The sequence below is a fragment of the Myotis davidii genome, unplaced genomic scaffold, assembly GCF_000327345.1.
Source record: "Myotis davidii unplaced genomic scaffold, ASM32734v1 scaffold133, whole genome shotgun sequence".
Lineage (NCBI taxonomy): Eukaryota > Metazoa > Chordata > Mammalia > Chiroptera > Vespertilionidae > Myotis > Myotis davidii.
The window spans coordinates 657,642-672,823 of NW_006284732.1; the positions used below are offsets into that span (position 1 = coordinate 657,642).

The 15,182-nt window shown below is 40.4% G+C and overlaps 1 protein-coding gene across 1 annotated transcript in view; it reads left to right on the forward strand.

Annotated features, from left to right (window-relative positions):
• Window positions 1-15,182, forward strand: part of DOCK9 (dedicator of cytokinesis 9) — a 176,683-nt gene that overhangs the window by 152,276 nt on the left and 9,225 nt on the right. The window contains exons 44-49 of the mRNA XM_015557496.1: window positions 5,268-5,390; window positions 6,331-6,444; window positions 6,654-6,659; window positions 7,111-7,146; window positions 7,962-8,108; window positions 11,664-11,874. Coding sequence (XP_015412982.1) covers window positions 5,268-5,390; window positions 6,331-6,444; window positions 6,654-6,659; window positions 7,111-7,146; window positions 7,962-8,108; window positions 11,664-11,874 — 637 coding nt within the window. The remainder of the gene's footprint in view (window positions 1-5,267; window positions 5,391-6,330; window positions 6,445-6,653; window positions 6,660-7,110; window positions 7,147-7,961; window positions 8,109-11,663; window positions 11,875-15,182) is intronic.

Sequence of the window (15,182 nt, forward strand, 5' to 3'; positions counted from 1 at the left end):
GATATCCATTCTACACACACACACACACACACACACACACACACACACACATACACATTCAGCTGGGTAGATGTGGCACCTGGGAATCTGTACTTAACAAGCATCCCAGGTGATTTTTCTAATGCAAGGAGTTTTCAACTGTATCTTGAGAAATAATAACATAGTTGGTAATAGGGATTATGTCATAAAGTACAGCATTGTCCAAGCGAAGTCACACATTCACAGTTATTCCCAAGTGGCCGATAATAGAGACAATACTAGTAACTAACTTCATAGGAAAGGTAAAGTTAAATTAATCCTAAAATGGAGCAAATGGCATTTAAATACAAACATTTTGAATAAGCTGCACACACAGCACTAGTGTGCTGTTGCCACAGAGGGGCGGTGAGGGCCCTCAGCCGCATCACCGTGGCACACTTAAAAAAGGGGGCTGGCTGATTGCGTCTTAAACAGCTTCCTCAATGGCTCATGAGCTCAGTGCACTGAGGTCTTTTTAAGACTAGTCATAAAATGCATACTTTTCCAATACATAGAGTTTGTTGAGGGATCCCCCCGCCCCCACAACGAATAATTACTTACAGTTCCTAGTGTATATCAACAATTTAGAAAAACAAAATCTTGGCATTTAAATTTTGAACAAGCTGGTAAAACCATCAGTCTTTCTCTATGATTGCCTTTTGAAGTCATTACTATCTGACCATTGTCTGGATTAGTTCTGGTTTTCAGGTGCAGTGATTGCTAAGAATTCAAAGTCAGCTAATACATGGAATTCCTACTGATTTCTGTGCTCCATTATTTAGTTACTATGATGTCTTAGTTTTTATGACACTTAATAATTTTGTGTTGTTGACATATGGTCTTTCTAACTTACCTGTGATCCCTGGTTCTTTCTGTTCAAAGGATTGTTACTTGATTTCACCAGCCTTAAAAGTCTAGGTATAGCATCGATGTTATCTTGAATAACGTAGCTTACCAAGTTTAGCTTTGATATTCAATAACCTATACTCTCCTTTTCTGAGAGAAGGACTTGCCTTTTTATAAAAGCCATCTTTAGTCTGTTATTGGGTAAAATCTGCATGGACTCTGCTGTTGATAGTATTCATTGTGAATTCAGACTGATAAACTATAGATTCTAGAAATGCCTCCTGAATCTTGTTATTGGGTAAAATCTGCATGGACTCTGCGGTTGATAGTATTCATTGTGAATTCAAACAATGAATTCTATAAACTATAGATTCTAGAAATGCCTCCTGAATCAGAAAAAAAGATAAAAGTAATGTCCAGTAGTATATGAAAGTTGATGATGTGTTATTTCCCAAGTTTTGATTACCATCATATCATAATAATTATTGCAAAGTTATTTGCTAAGCTTAGTTCACTTTATCAAACTTTCCCATTTTCCAACCATTCTGAGCAGTTTCCCTGGTTGAAGTTCCTCTTTTTGTACCAAATATGGCAGAGTTTTTTCATAATGAGCTCAATTGTCAATAGTGTTGATCTGCTACTTAAATTCAGGCTTCACTGTTATTAAACTTTCCATTTGTTCTTGATTTGACTAAACAAGAGTAAAAATAATATTCAAATCTTAGTCTCCCATTTAGGAGCATTTGGCCCAGGAGATTACCCACACAAGCTCTGTTTTATATATATTCGTTAAGTGACTAAATCTAGGGCCATTTAAACATATACCTGAAAGGCTACCATACCCAGATGCCTTACCTGGAGAGACAAAACTTCATTTTATTTTTTTAATATATTTTTTATTGGTATCAGAGAGGAAGGGAGAGGGAGAGAGGAATAGACACATCATTGATGAGATTCATTGATCGGCTGCCTCCTTTATTTATTTATTGTTAAATAAATAAACCCCTGCTGCTCTTAATTCAGTGTCTACCCTTCATTGACACTATGACAGAGGATCAAACATGTTAAAAAGCAACCATTAAAACCCTTACAAATTATATTAGCAAATTGAATCTGAGAGTATACAAAAAAGAGGAATGCATCATGACCACGTGGGATTTACCCTGGAAGCGCCCCATTGGTTCAACGTGGGAAAGCCAATAAATAAAACTCAACATATTAACAGAATAAATAAGGAAAACCATATGACAATCTCAATAGATGCAGAAAAATCATTTGAAAAAATCAACATCCATTCATGATTTTAAAAAAACACACAACAACTAGTAGAAAGGAACGTCCTTACCTGAAAAAGATGATCTACAAAAAATCTAGAGCTAATATTACACTTAGTGGTGAAAGACTGAATGCTTTCCCCCTAAAATTGGGAACAAGACAAGAATAAATGTTTTCAACACTCCTTTTCAACATTGTGCTGGAGGTTCTAGCCAATGTAGTCAGGCAAGAAAAAGAAATAATACTGTCTATTTTAACCTAAGATGCAGTTGTCTCTGTGACAGAGAAAATCCCAAAGAATTTATGGAAGAAAATACTAAAACTAATAAGTGAATTTAGCAAAATTATAAAATAAAAGATCAATATACAAAATCAATCAACCTTCTTTTTAGAGACCCTTATACCATAGTTTTATTATATCGTTAATGATTATCTTATATAGTTTTTACAAACAAATACACTGGATGACTTTCAGTCTTATTCCAAACTTTTATTTCCTTTAAAAGAATTTAAAGACACTACTATTTATAAAAACATCAAAAAACATGAAACTTGGGTATAAATCTGTGTACATCTGTATGGTCAAAACAAGACACTGATGAGGGAAATCAAAGAAGATGTAAATAAATGAAGTGATGACTCAATGTTGTTAAGATGCCAATTGTTCCTAAATTGATTTATAGATTCAAAGTAGTCCCAGTCAAACTCCGTCTGGACTTTTGGTAGAAAGGGACAAACTGACTCTAACATTTAAATGGAAAGGCAAAGGAACTAGATGAGCCAAGACAATTTTGAAAAAGTTGGAAGAGTCACACCACCTGATTTCAAGCAGTGGTTCTAAGCCGGGGTTGATTTTGCCCCTTTCTCCCCCCGAGGACATTTGACAAAACAGAAAACATTTTTTATTGTCACAGGTGTTTTTTGTTTTTTGTTTGGGGGTGGGGGCAGGAGTTGCTCCTGCTACTGGCATCTAGTGGGTAGAGGCCACGCATGCTGCTAAACATTCTGTAATGCACAGGAGCAAAGAGTTGTCTGGCCCAAAATGTCAGAAATGTCACTGCAGAGCTACCGTAGTAATCAAAACAGTGGGGTATTGGCACAGAGACAGACATATATCAATAGAGAAGCCAGAAAGTGATGTGCACACAATGGTCAATTAATTTTTTAATAAGATTTAAAAGCAATGCAATGGAAAGAAGACAGTCTTTCATCAAATAGCATTGGAAAAATTAGACCTACATATGGAAAAAATATATGTTGACACATACTTTACACTGCATTCAAAAATAACTCAATGAATCATAGACTTAAATGTAAAATATAAAACTTCTGGAAGAAAACATAGGAAAAAATATATGTGAACTTGGGTTAAATAAAGATTTCTTAAATAGATATAATATATATAGTACAATCCAGAAAGTAACAACTTGGTAAATTGAACTAATTCAAAATTAAAAACTCTTGCTCTTCAAAAGACACTGTTAAGAAAATTCAGAGACAAGCTACAGATTGGGAGAAAATTACAAATGACATGTCTGGTAAAGAATTTTATGTAAAATAGATAAAGAACTCTCTAAACCCGCCGAAACCGGTTTGGCTCAGTGGATAGAGCGTCGGCCTGCGGACTGAAAAGTCCCAGGTTCGATTCCGGTCAAGGGCATGTACCTGGGTTGCGGGCACATCCCCAGTAGGAGATGTGCAGGAGGCAGCTGATCGATGTCTCTCTCTCATCGATGTTTCTAACTCTCTATCTCTCTCCCTTCCTCTCTGTAAAAAATCAATAAAATATATTTTAAAAAATCAATAAAATATATAAAAAAAAAAGAACTCTCTAAACCCAATAATAAGAAAGTCAACAACCGAGTGGAGAAATGAGCAGGAGGTTTGAATAGACACTTCACCAAAGCTATACAGATGCAAATAAGCACGTGAAAATTTACTCAGCATCATTAGTGAGACCCCATTCAAACGGGCTTAAACAGGAAAGGTCAAATAAATTGGCTTCCATTAGGAAATTCCACAGAGAGGTTGGCAGCAATCAATCCAAGCATTTAATAATACTATTGCTTTGGGAGGTAGGGGGAGCCCTCCACTCTGTTACTAAGGGTGACAGGCCCCTGACTCTTCATGAGGTGGATGTCAGCCCCAATCAAACTACATGTTGCCTCTCTTATGTCCAGTCTGGTGAGAGCACTTCTGTCTCCAAATCCCAAGCTATCCAATATATACCCTGATTGGCTGATTTAGGTCACATGTCCACCCATGATGGAGCAATGCCTGTGGCCAGGTAATAGATTTATGCTGATTACTTTAAACCTGAGCCACATGCCCCAACCCTGTCATGGATAGTGTTAGCTTCCTCAAAAGTTTAAAAATTTTAAGGAGGCAAGGTAAGTACGCAAACTTCAGCAAATAGAAATCTCCAACGGAAGGTGGAAAGGATGCTGGTGAAGGAGGCATAATGCCTACTACATGTCATCGCTGAATTGTTCTGAGATGTTTAATTTGGGTTAAAGTCATGCTTAGTAATCCCCCATGTGTCAGCATTGTCATCATTCCTCAAAAAGGAAAAAAAAATTTCTAATTATATTTATAAAAAGAGAACTAAGAACAAAAATTGAGAGCCTGTGAGAGGCTATTAGTGTCAGTTTCTTCCTTGCAATTCACTACAGAGTCATACAATGTGTGACCCTTGGTTTCTGCTTGCAAACATGCCTGGCATTTTTTAATGAGCCATTTACAAGCATGTATGTTAGTGTCTAAAAATATTCCATGTTTTGGCCCTGACCAGGTAGCCTAGTTGGTTAAAGCATTGTCCCAATTCACCAAGGTTTCAAGTTCAATCCCCGGTCAGGGCACATAGAAGAATAAACAAATGAATGCATAAATAAGTGGAACAACACATCAGTGTTTCTCTCTCTCCCTCTCCTTCTCTCTCTTTTTATCTCTCTCTTTTTCTCTCCCTCTCTAAAATCAATAAATTTAATAAATAAACAAATAAATAAAAATATTCCATGTTTTGACATTTTCCTCCTAGCCATCTTAACCAGCTATGCATTCTGCAAGGACACGCTGTTTTGTTCCTTAGTAACACTCCTTTCTGGCCCATGGCCGCCTTCTTTGGTCAGGATGTGCTCATGGAGCTCCTTGAGCAGTGTGCCGATGGACTCTGGAAGGCCGAACGCTACGAGCTGATTGCTGACATCTATAAACTCATCATCCCCATTTATGAGAAGCGGAGAGATTTTGAGGTATCTGAGTTATTTGTTTTTTTCCAGTGTAGAGGACAGTGAAATGACATACCCCCAGGTTTCCTCACATGCAAAGAGAGCAAGCAGGCCACGGTCAGAGATGAGCATGTGGTCTCTGACCCTCCACGTGGGGCTGGCGGGTCACCACCCTGAGCCATCAGGCATCCCACACCCAGACCCCACCTCTAGGCAGACCCCAAATCTCGAACAACAAGGGTTGGTAGTTCTGACACTCCACTTTTGAAAGGTGCCTGGAACAGTTTTATAATCACCAGGTGCCTTTTTTTCTCAGGACGCTTTGTTGCTCTCCCTACCTGGGAAAACAGTGTCCCTTCCATGCTTCCTGGCCTGGGAGGCCGTCCAGTTTCTCTTAGCTTATCAGATGGAGTGGGGAGAACAAGGACTGAAAAACATCACCGTAGGCCAGTGATGGCGAACCTTTTGAGCTCGGCGTGTCAGCATTTTGAAAAACCCTAACTTAACTCTGGTGCCGTGTCACATATAGAAATTTTTTAATATTTGCAACCATAGTAAAACAAAGACTTACATTTATTTTATTTATTTTATATATTTAAATGCGATTTAACAAAGAAAAATCAACCAAACAAATGAGTTCGCGTGTCACCTCTGACATGCGCGTCATAGGTTCGCCATCGCTGCCATAGGACTTTATCATCTCTGACATTTCGTGTTAACTTGAAAGCAGAATTTGCTTACTGCATTGTGGAAATTTGATGGGTTCTCATATGCACACTGGTCCTTTGGGCAGGAAACATTACAATTCAGGAAGGATCACCACCAGTTGTGCAGTCTAGATATAGTCTTGATTTTTTTAAAAACTCAAGTCCAAGGATTTTTCACCCACGTGATCTCATCTGCTTTTTTAAACTGGTTGTACGCGTTGCAAGTAGAGAGAGCTGGGTTTTGTTCTGCTTTCCAGAGGTTAGCCCATCTGTACGATACTCTCCACCGGGCCTACAGCAAGGTGACCGAGGTCATGCACTCGGGCCGCAGGCTCCTGGGCACCTACTTCCGAGTGGCCTTCTTCGGGCAGGTGAGCCTCTCCTCTGTTCTGTACGCTGGCCCCAGTCCCTTTTTTATTTTTCTCTTAACTCTATAAAGTTGTATTTTGTCAATTTTCTGCTCTCTATAAATGCTGATTTGATGAATTTGTCATGTTTAGTATGATTCTTCCTCAGTAGTAAACTTTCTGCTTTTCTTTTTTTTTCTTTCTTCCTGTTTTTTATTTATTACTTTCTTAAGGCAGCGGTAAGTTCTCCCTCCATAAGACTTTCTTAGTGGCATCTTTGGTACTTCATGTGATTTGCAAGTTTCCCTTTCAAGTCTATATGTATATCTGTCCAGTCATCACAGACTCCAAAAACATTAACATTTTATGTCATTGAGAGAAGTAAATCATCTGTTTGCTCATACATTTATACTGCATGTTTTAAACAAAAATTAAGACTTCCTGGTTTCTTTTGTCTACGTGTATCTCTACCTCTTGTAATATATCATCTCCACAGTATATTTACCATTGTAATATATTAGAAACCCCATATAAAAGGGTTCACTTAAATTTAACTGAATGTTTAACCTCCAAGACTCTAACATGATTAAATGATATAAATTATAATCCATTTATTTAGGTCATGTGGTTTTTCTATGAACATTATATAACCTTCAATTTATCCTGTTATTGTCTTTTATAACTTTATAGCAATACCAGTTTACAGACAGTGAAACAGATGTGGAGGTAATTACAGTCAAAGCTTAATAAGCAAATTATGTAGTGAAAGTACTGCATCTAAACTCCTAGTTTGATGTGGATGTTTTCTGTTTCATGTTAGCCTGTATATTTTTTTATATATATACACTATGTTTTTGGCACCATTTTTCCTCCTCTATTTTTAGATGAGAAATGTTTTGTTTTAATTTATTTCAAATATTAACCCCAATCTGGACTTTCAAATGTTCAACCTTTTTCACTTCCCATGCAATTCTAAGCCTTGTTTTATTCAGGCATGATTGGTGCTAAAATATTATGATAATGGAAATCTTGGAGATATGGCACCAGATATGACTGGTGAGAATGAAAATATTTTCTGATATCATGCTACAGCCCTTTAATATGTTCCCATCAGTAAAACAAAATAGAATTTACACAAACTTTACATAGTTTTTGCTGAACCTACCCCGGACCTAAAAGCTTCCTCATGTGCCCTAAAGTGCTGTCTGAGCCTCTCCCATTGATTTGTTTCTTGGGAATGTGAAACAGGCTTGAAGCCCATCGTCAGACTTCACCGAGAGAGCACAGTCTTGACTCCTCAGTCTCTCATTTCACTCAGCACTTAATGACGGCATTCTTGAACGCGTTTGCAGTTTTGTGTTTTAACTTTATCTTTGCACCCAGACTTCATGTTATTATCATTTTCCTTCCTGTTTGAAAAGCCTGTTTAATTAGGATTTTATTTTAGAATACTTTATTTTTTTAACCCTTATAATCCTTCCTGGGTGGTAGCTGTGGGGTTGTATTCAGTGATAGCTCTCTAATTGCACTCTATGTCACAGGGATTCTTTGAAGATGAAGACGGGAAGGAGTATATTTACAAAGAACCCAAACTCACACCTCTATCCGAAATTTCTCAGAGACTCCTTAAACTTTACTCAGATAAATTTGGTTCTGAAAATGTCAGAATGATACAGGATTCTGGAAAGGTAGGACCATGTTTGGAAACATTTTATGGCAATATAATATTGTTTTGGTTATGCATGATGGATCATATCATATAATACTAATAATTAGACCCAACGTCCTTCCGGATGACTTTCTGGATGAAGCCGGGGCTGTGAGGGAAGCCCGTGTCCCGGGTGCCAGAGGGAAGCCGGTGCCGGCAGCTGGGGGAAGGAAGGCCTACTCTTGCACGAATTTCGTGCATCGGGCCTCTAGTATATTCATAAGTGTGTATAGAAAAAAAACAAAGACCCAAGAAAAATTAAGAATGGTTGCCCTTGAGTGGCAAGTGTGTGTATTTTTTTCTTTTTTTCTTCTTAATACCTTCCTTTGCTTTCTAGAAATTCTTTATTAAGCAGATTTTTATTTTATAATTTTAAAGAGACATTCATTTACAAAATAATATCTGAAAGAATATAACTTTTTTAGTCCAGAAAGTTAGAAACCCTGTAAGAGGAGGGCCTGAGGTTCTGTTTCTCGTAGCACTTTCCCCTGCACCCCACACTGGGTTATCTATTAGCTGACACTCTGATTGGTGGATGTAGGGACAGCTGGACCAGCAGACGGACACATCAAGGAATGGACTAACTAGCCAGCACGTTTATAGGAATGAGACCTACCTTCTGTCTAGAGAGGCTGTCCTCTGCCGTATCGCTCTCATGAGGACCCTTTCTGAACCTGCTTTGTTTTCCCGGCACATTTCTGTGTCCCGCTGGTTCAGGATGTCTCCAGGAAGTGGGCTATCCCTTTGCTTCCTGAAACTCAGGCCAGGGTAGAGCTCCTGTTCTTGGCATTAAAAATGCTCCCCCTGCTCAGTTTGCAGCAATGACAAGCTCTCCCTCTCCTAAGCCCTTCAGGAGGCTCCCTAGTGCAGTGTCTGTCCTGGGCACCAGTGTCTGGAATCTTGGGGCCCTTCGTTTTCTCCAGAAAATAATCTTCCAGTCTCCTGCCCAGTGCTAGGGAGGGGAAAAGAAAAGGGGCGGGGCGCGATTCTGGATACTAGATGCAAGAGACAGGCACAAGCTGACATCCGAGTTTGGCCTGCAGCCTTTCACCTACTCGCCCTGTGTTCTACTCTGTACCTCACTCCTGCTTTCCGCTGACACTGGTGACCCAACTTAGACTTTTTCCAGACCAGTTTCTCCAAGGAGCATTTTCCTCTTGTGGGGCAAGGACTAGGGAAGGAACCTGGGGTTCCTCCACTCCAGATAGACTTGGGCCACCCGCCCTGGTTCCTGCCCCACCCCTCTCTGGGTCACCCCAATCCTAGTGCTGGTGCTCTACATTATCAGTCCGTTCAGGCTGCTGTAGCAAACCCCATAGACTGGGTGGCTTATACCCGACGGAGATTTATTTCTCACAGTTCTGGGGGCTGGGAAATCCAAGGTCAGGTTCCAGGAGATTCATTATCTGGTGATGTCCTTAAGGGTGGGAGGGGTGAGGGAGCTCTGTGGGGTCTCTTTATAAGGGGCACTAGTCCCATCATAAGTGTTCTACCCTCATGACCTAATCACCCCCATCCCACTAATGTCACCACATTGGAAGTTAGGCTTTCAGCCTGTGAATTCTGGGGGACACAGACATGCAGTCTGTAGCAGCAAGCTTCTCAGGGTGCTCTGAGTCACCTGTTACCCTTCTCTGTCGGAACTTGGATTAGAACTTCTTCGCTCTGCTGAATCAGATAGCACACCTCTGCTCGCCTACCTTCCAGAAATTGTAAACCCTCCAATTCACTGCTGTCTGCCATCCTCTTGTCTTGGTCCTCTCCTGTTAATTCTGTACTGTCATTTTAACAGATTGCACAAAGCAAAAGGGATAAACACATGTTGTTGGTCCACTTTTAACCAGGAACCTCAATACAACTGTATTAAGGCCTACTTTCTTCCTAGACCAAATTACTCAGGTCCAATTTGCCTTTCTTTCTGGAACTGAAACCTTTGTCTGGGTCAAGTTGCGACTTGAACATTATAGCCTTTTCTCAAGGTTCTCATGCATTCTTCCCCTTTTCACATGTAGTCCCTGATGTAGCAGCTGAGAGACTTTCTAGATCTTCTCTTCTCCTAACCACCAGGCCTCCGTTCCTTCTGCAGGAACTTATGTGCAACTTTGAAATGCAGACTAGGGAAACACCACTAAAACAATGGTCAGGAGTGTTTATTTCCACTGCTTTAACTGGTTTCTGCTGAAGGAAGTTAAGTTTAATAGGTTTGAATGCAATTAGTATAGTGATTGGCCAGATGGCCTTTTCTAAAATAGAAGTAACTCACAACTCTGTATTTCCTTAACTTCCAAAGGTTAAGGCGTTTTCACATCTGGTTTTCGTTTCTCTTCACAAACATCCCTAGGAGAATAGTGGTGCATGATAATTTGAGACCAGTAAAACTATCTTGGCCATATTCGTTTGCCTGTCCTGCTTCCAGTATAGTCTCCATGTTCTATGCCTTTCTTTCATGTCCCCTTTTATTTTTCTAAGAAGCTTGGATGCAATTGATATGTGCAAAATTGATTTGACTCCCTAATAAGTTAGCTGTTGATTGTCTATGGAAAATGCCTATGTTTAATTTTGTAGCATGTCCCGGAAGTTGGAGCACCACTAATTCCAGAAATGTTGTGAAAGTAATTATGTGCTGAGTTGACCAGGAACTAAACTTATGGTTAGATTAGTTTTAGATTAATCTATGCCTGTATTAAATTAATTCATCTACATCTGTTTGCATCTAATCTACCTCCAGATTAATTATAATTTCAGGAACTAGGTTTTATTTTTTTTTAATTTTTATTTATTGACTTTACAGAGAGAGAGAGGAAGACAGAGAGAAAGAGGATAGAGAGGGAAACATCGATTTGTTGTTCCACTTATTTATGTATTCATTGGTTGATTCTCATATGTGCCCTGACCTGGGATCAAACCCACAACCTTGTCGTATTGGGACAACACTCTAACCACCTGAGCCACCCAGACAAGGCAGTTGGGGACCTAGGTTTTAAATTTTTAGTAAAATAAATATTTAATGTCATGAAAAAAAATAGTGGGAAATTAAAATTATAGGTTAAACAAGACTAAAGAGACATAACATTAAATATAAAATGTGATTGTTGATTAGTTTCTGGTTCAAACACAAAGCTATAAATAACATTCTGGGGACATTTGAGACATTTTGATACAGACTGGGTATTGGGTGACATTAGGGAATTAGTGTTAATTTTGTTGGGTATGATAATGTATATTGGTTAGGAAGAGAATGTCCTCATGTTTAGGAGATGTTGGCTGAAGTATCATGATGTATACCACTTACTTTGAAATGGCTTAGGTAAAAAAACATCTATATGAATGTGTGTATGTGTGTGTATATTTAAAACAAATACAGCAGAGTATTAGCAATTGCTCTAATTGATGGGTATGTGGGTATTCTTTGTACTATTTTTTTTCCAACTTTTCTGAAATTTTCCAAAACTTTTACTAAGAAAAAGTGGGAAAATACAACATAGGCATGCTTTGACAACTAGCACCAATATTCCATTTCATTATTCATTTAAAGGTCAACCCCAAGGACCTGGATTCCAAGTATGCGTATATCCAGGTGACTCACGTCACCCCATTCTTTGATGAAAAAGAATTGCAAGAAAGGAAAACGGAGTTTGAAAGGTCTCATAACATTCGCCGCTTCATGTTTGAGATGCCCTTCACGCAGGCTGGGAAGAGGCAGGGCGGGGTCGAGGAGCAGTGCAAACGGCGCACCATATTGACAGGTATGGCTCATGGCATTTTTCGAGTTACATGATTCTACTCTCTTCTTCTCCCAGACCACAAGTTTATACCCAATGTCAGGTCAGGTCCCTCCTTAGAATCCGATGAAAACAGTGGCCCCTCCCTCCTCAGGAGGCTTTTGCTCACCATTTTAGGAGATTTACATACTCCTCTGAAACCCACCTGGACCCCTCTTGGGCCCATGGCACCCAGGTCAAGAACCCCTGCACTCAGTACCGTTTCTTCCTCACGGGAAGAGACCCCCGTGATCTTGGTCGCACAGGTCCCAGCCTGAACCTGCTCAGAGATGTATAGCTGAGTGAATAAATGGGACTTGAGGCTGCATCCCTCCCACCTGCCCTCTGAGAGTCGTTGGTCAGCTGAGCAACTCCAGTTCCAGGGTCCTCGCTGCAGTCAGAGGCCGCCTGTTCAGCTGTTGCCGAGTTGTAATCCTTTGGTGCTGTTTACCACCCCTAACCCATTCTCAAAAACGTGTTTTGCACCATTTCCAAGTTCCTAACAAGCGTAGAATCATATTAGGAATGATTTTTACCTTCTTTGAGGGAGCTTGACTCATCCCTTCTTAGGTTAGGGTCAGCAACACGACTACAGTAACCTAAAATAAAACACTTTCTTGACTTTTAAAAAAAAATCAGTGGGGAGGCCCTTTCAGAAGGCCAGGTGTGTCTGTGCCCACTGCCTAGGCACGTTTTCCAAAGGGTGGCCATAGTTCAACTGAGCCAGGAAGCACCCACTTTTTTTGTGTAGAGTCAGTGTTGCCCAGTGCCCCACCTGGGCGAGCTCGTGCACATTACAGTAATAATGGAAGAGCACTGTACGGTGCTGCATCGCGGGTGACGTTCCGCCCCCACCACTGGAATGTACACTTTAAGTGGGTGAATTCTGTGGGATATGAGTGATACCTCAGTAAAGCCGTTAAAGAAAGAATACAGCTCATTACAAAACAGCTCAGAACAGCATATTGCAGAGAATTTTTCACTCTTTCTACAAGGAACCTGGGATAAAAGTTTTAAAAAGATTTTTTAAATCTGCTTTCTTAAAGAAAGGGTTTCTACCCCCGCTCTTAGAATAATAACATTACATGTAACGCACAAGCAATATCGTCTCTTCCCATACGTCATGAATTGTTTTTCTAAGGGACACAGTAGCACATGCTTCTTAATAAACAAGATAACTACATTTCCAAACAGAGTCATTTTATGGGAATTATCAACTTAGGTTGTTTGTCACTGTAGTTGTGATAAATCAGTGCTTATCAAAGGTTGTTCCTGGGTCTGCATCATCAGCATCGCCTGGGAACTTGTTAGAAATGCAAATCCTCGTGCCCCACCCAGACCTATGACTCAGACACTGTGGGGGTAGGGCCCAGCGAGTTGTGGTTAACAAGTCCTTCAGTTGATTCTGATGCCACTCAAGTTTGAGAACTGCTGCTTTAAATAAACCTCATTCCCTGATGAGTCAGGGTCAGGATTTTTATTATGATTATTCCGCTCAGGTGGCATTCTGATTCATAAAGTTATTACCAGGTGTTTTCCTTGGGCAGATTTTCTCGGGGGTTACCACTTGGTCACAGAAGGATTTTAGATTAGATAAACAAAGGGAGTAAAGCTCTGTGCCTGCAGGAACAGAGGGGACGTCCCCAAGAGTAACTCTACACATGTCTACTGCAGTGGAGGCAGAGTAGACACGTGTGCTGCTGGCTCGGGAAACAACCACCTTACACAGCTGGAGGCTGAAAAGTGTGGGCAGTGCAAAGCCTGAGTCCTGCAGACCGGGTCACATCCTCGTTGTGTGACCTTGGGCAGGTCACTTAACCTCTCTGTGCCTTGGTTTCTTCCTCTGTAAAAGGAAAGTTATACTTTCCATCTCATATTAAACATTTTGTATATCATGCCCAGGAGGGGAAAGAATGAACTTCATTTTACTAAATCTCACCTTGCCTCTGAGGTTGATGATGACCAAAAGGGGATTGTTGTAAATAAAGCACAAAAACAAGAGTGCACTTTTTGCCATGAAAAGTCTTAAGAATATTGAAAAGATAGTTACTGGGCAGTGTAAAGATTTAGAGATTTAGTAGCATAAAAATACTACTAAAGCCCTAGCCTGTTTGGCTCAGTGGATAGAGTGTCAGCCTGCGGACTGAAGGGTCCCAGGTTTGATTCCGGTCAAGGGCACATGCCCAGGTTTGATCCCCAGTGGGGGGTGTGCAAGAGGCAGCTTATCAGTGATTCTCTCTCATCATTGATGTTTTTCTCTTTCTCTCTCTCTCTCCTTCTCCCTTCCTCTCTGAAATCAATAAAAGATATTTTTTAAAAAGATTAAAATGCTACTAAAAACATGTAAATTCTATACAACCTTTAGTTAAAGAATATCCTGAAAGACTTTGAACTTGAGAGTTTTCCCTCATGTTATTAATCTCTTAGGTTCTTCTGTCATTGCATTGCTTCAAGCCTGACCTTTAGCCTTCCAAGATACGGGAGAGCCCTAGGCCTCCCTGCCCTCTGAGTCCAGCACACACTCACTTTTCAGGATAGTCCAGGCAACTGACATTTGTGTTCATTCAAAAAAAACCACCCAGTGATCACCCACCTGGCCCTTTGGTGTGCATTTCTGAGCCTCCCTCCCAGCATGATCCCCTTTGTTTCTTTTTTCATAGAACTTCCTAACAAATATAGAATTATATTAGGAATGATTTTTACCCAATCACTGGAGTTTCTTTCCAATCACTATTCCATAGTTTCCCAAATCATGCTTAGATTCCCACTCAGGTTGGAATCTTCTACTCAGTCTAAGCAGATGGACAGTCACTCCTCAGCCGTCTCTTCCTCACCTTCCTTCTTAAAGAGCTGCAGATCACTAGACATGGCTCGCTGAGTCTGTCACTTAATTTTCCACCTTCCGAGCCACTTTGCGCTTTCACTTAGCCATTTTGGCAGCAATACAGTCATTAACCCATCAAAACTGATTGCGTACAGGTGGTGTTCCACGTCAGCATGCTAACAAAACAAAGCTCCGGCTGTGCAGATGAGATGCTAGCAGGAGACAAATGATAAACAGAAAGCAGTGCATACATATACCCATGGTGGAAGGTGGTGTGTGTTCCGGACAAAAGGAAAAGGAGATTGGAAATTTGGGACCGAGGGGGTGGACTGTGGTTTATGTAGGGTGATAGGGTAGACCTCATTGAGTACAAGGCCAAGGACAGGTGTCTTCATGCCCTGCACATTCAGGGGACGGCCAGCAGGGGGGTGTGATGGAGCTGAGGAAGAGGAGGAGAGATGAGTCCAGC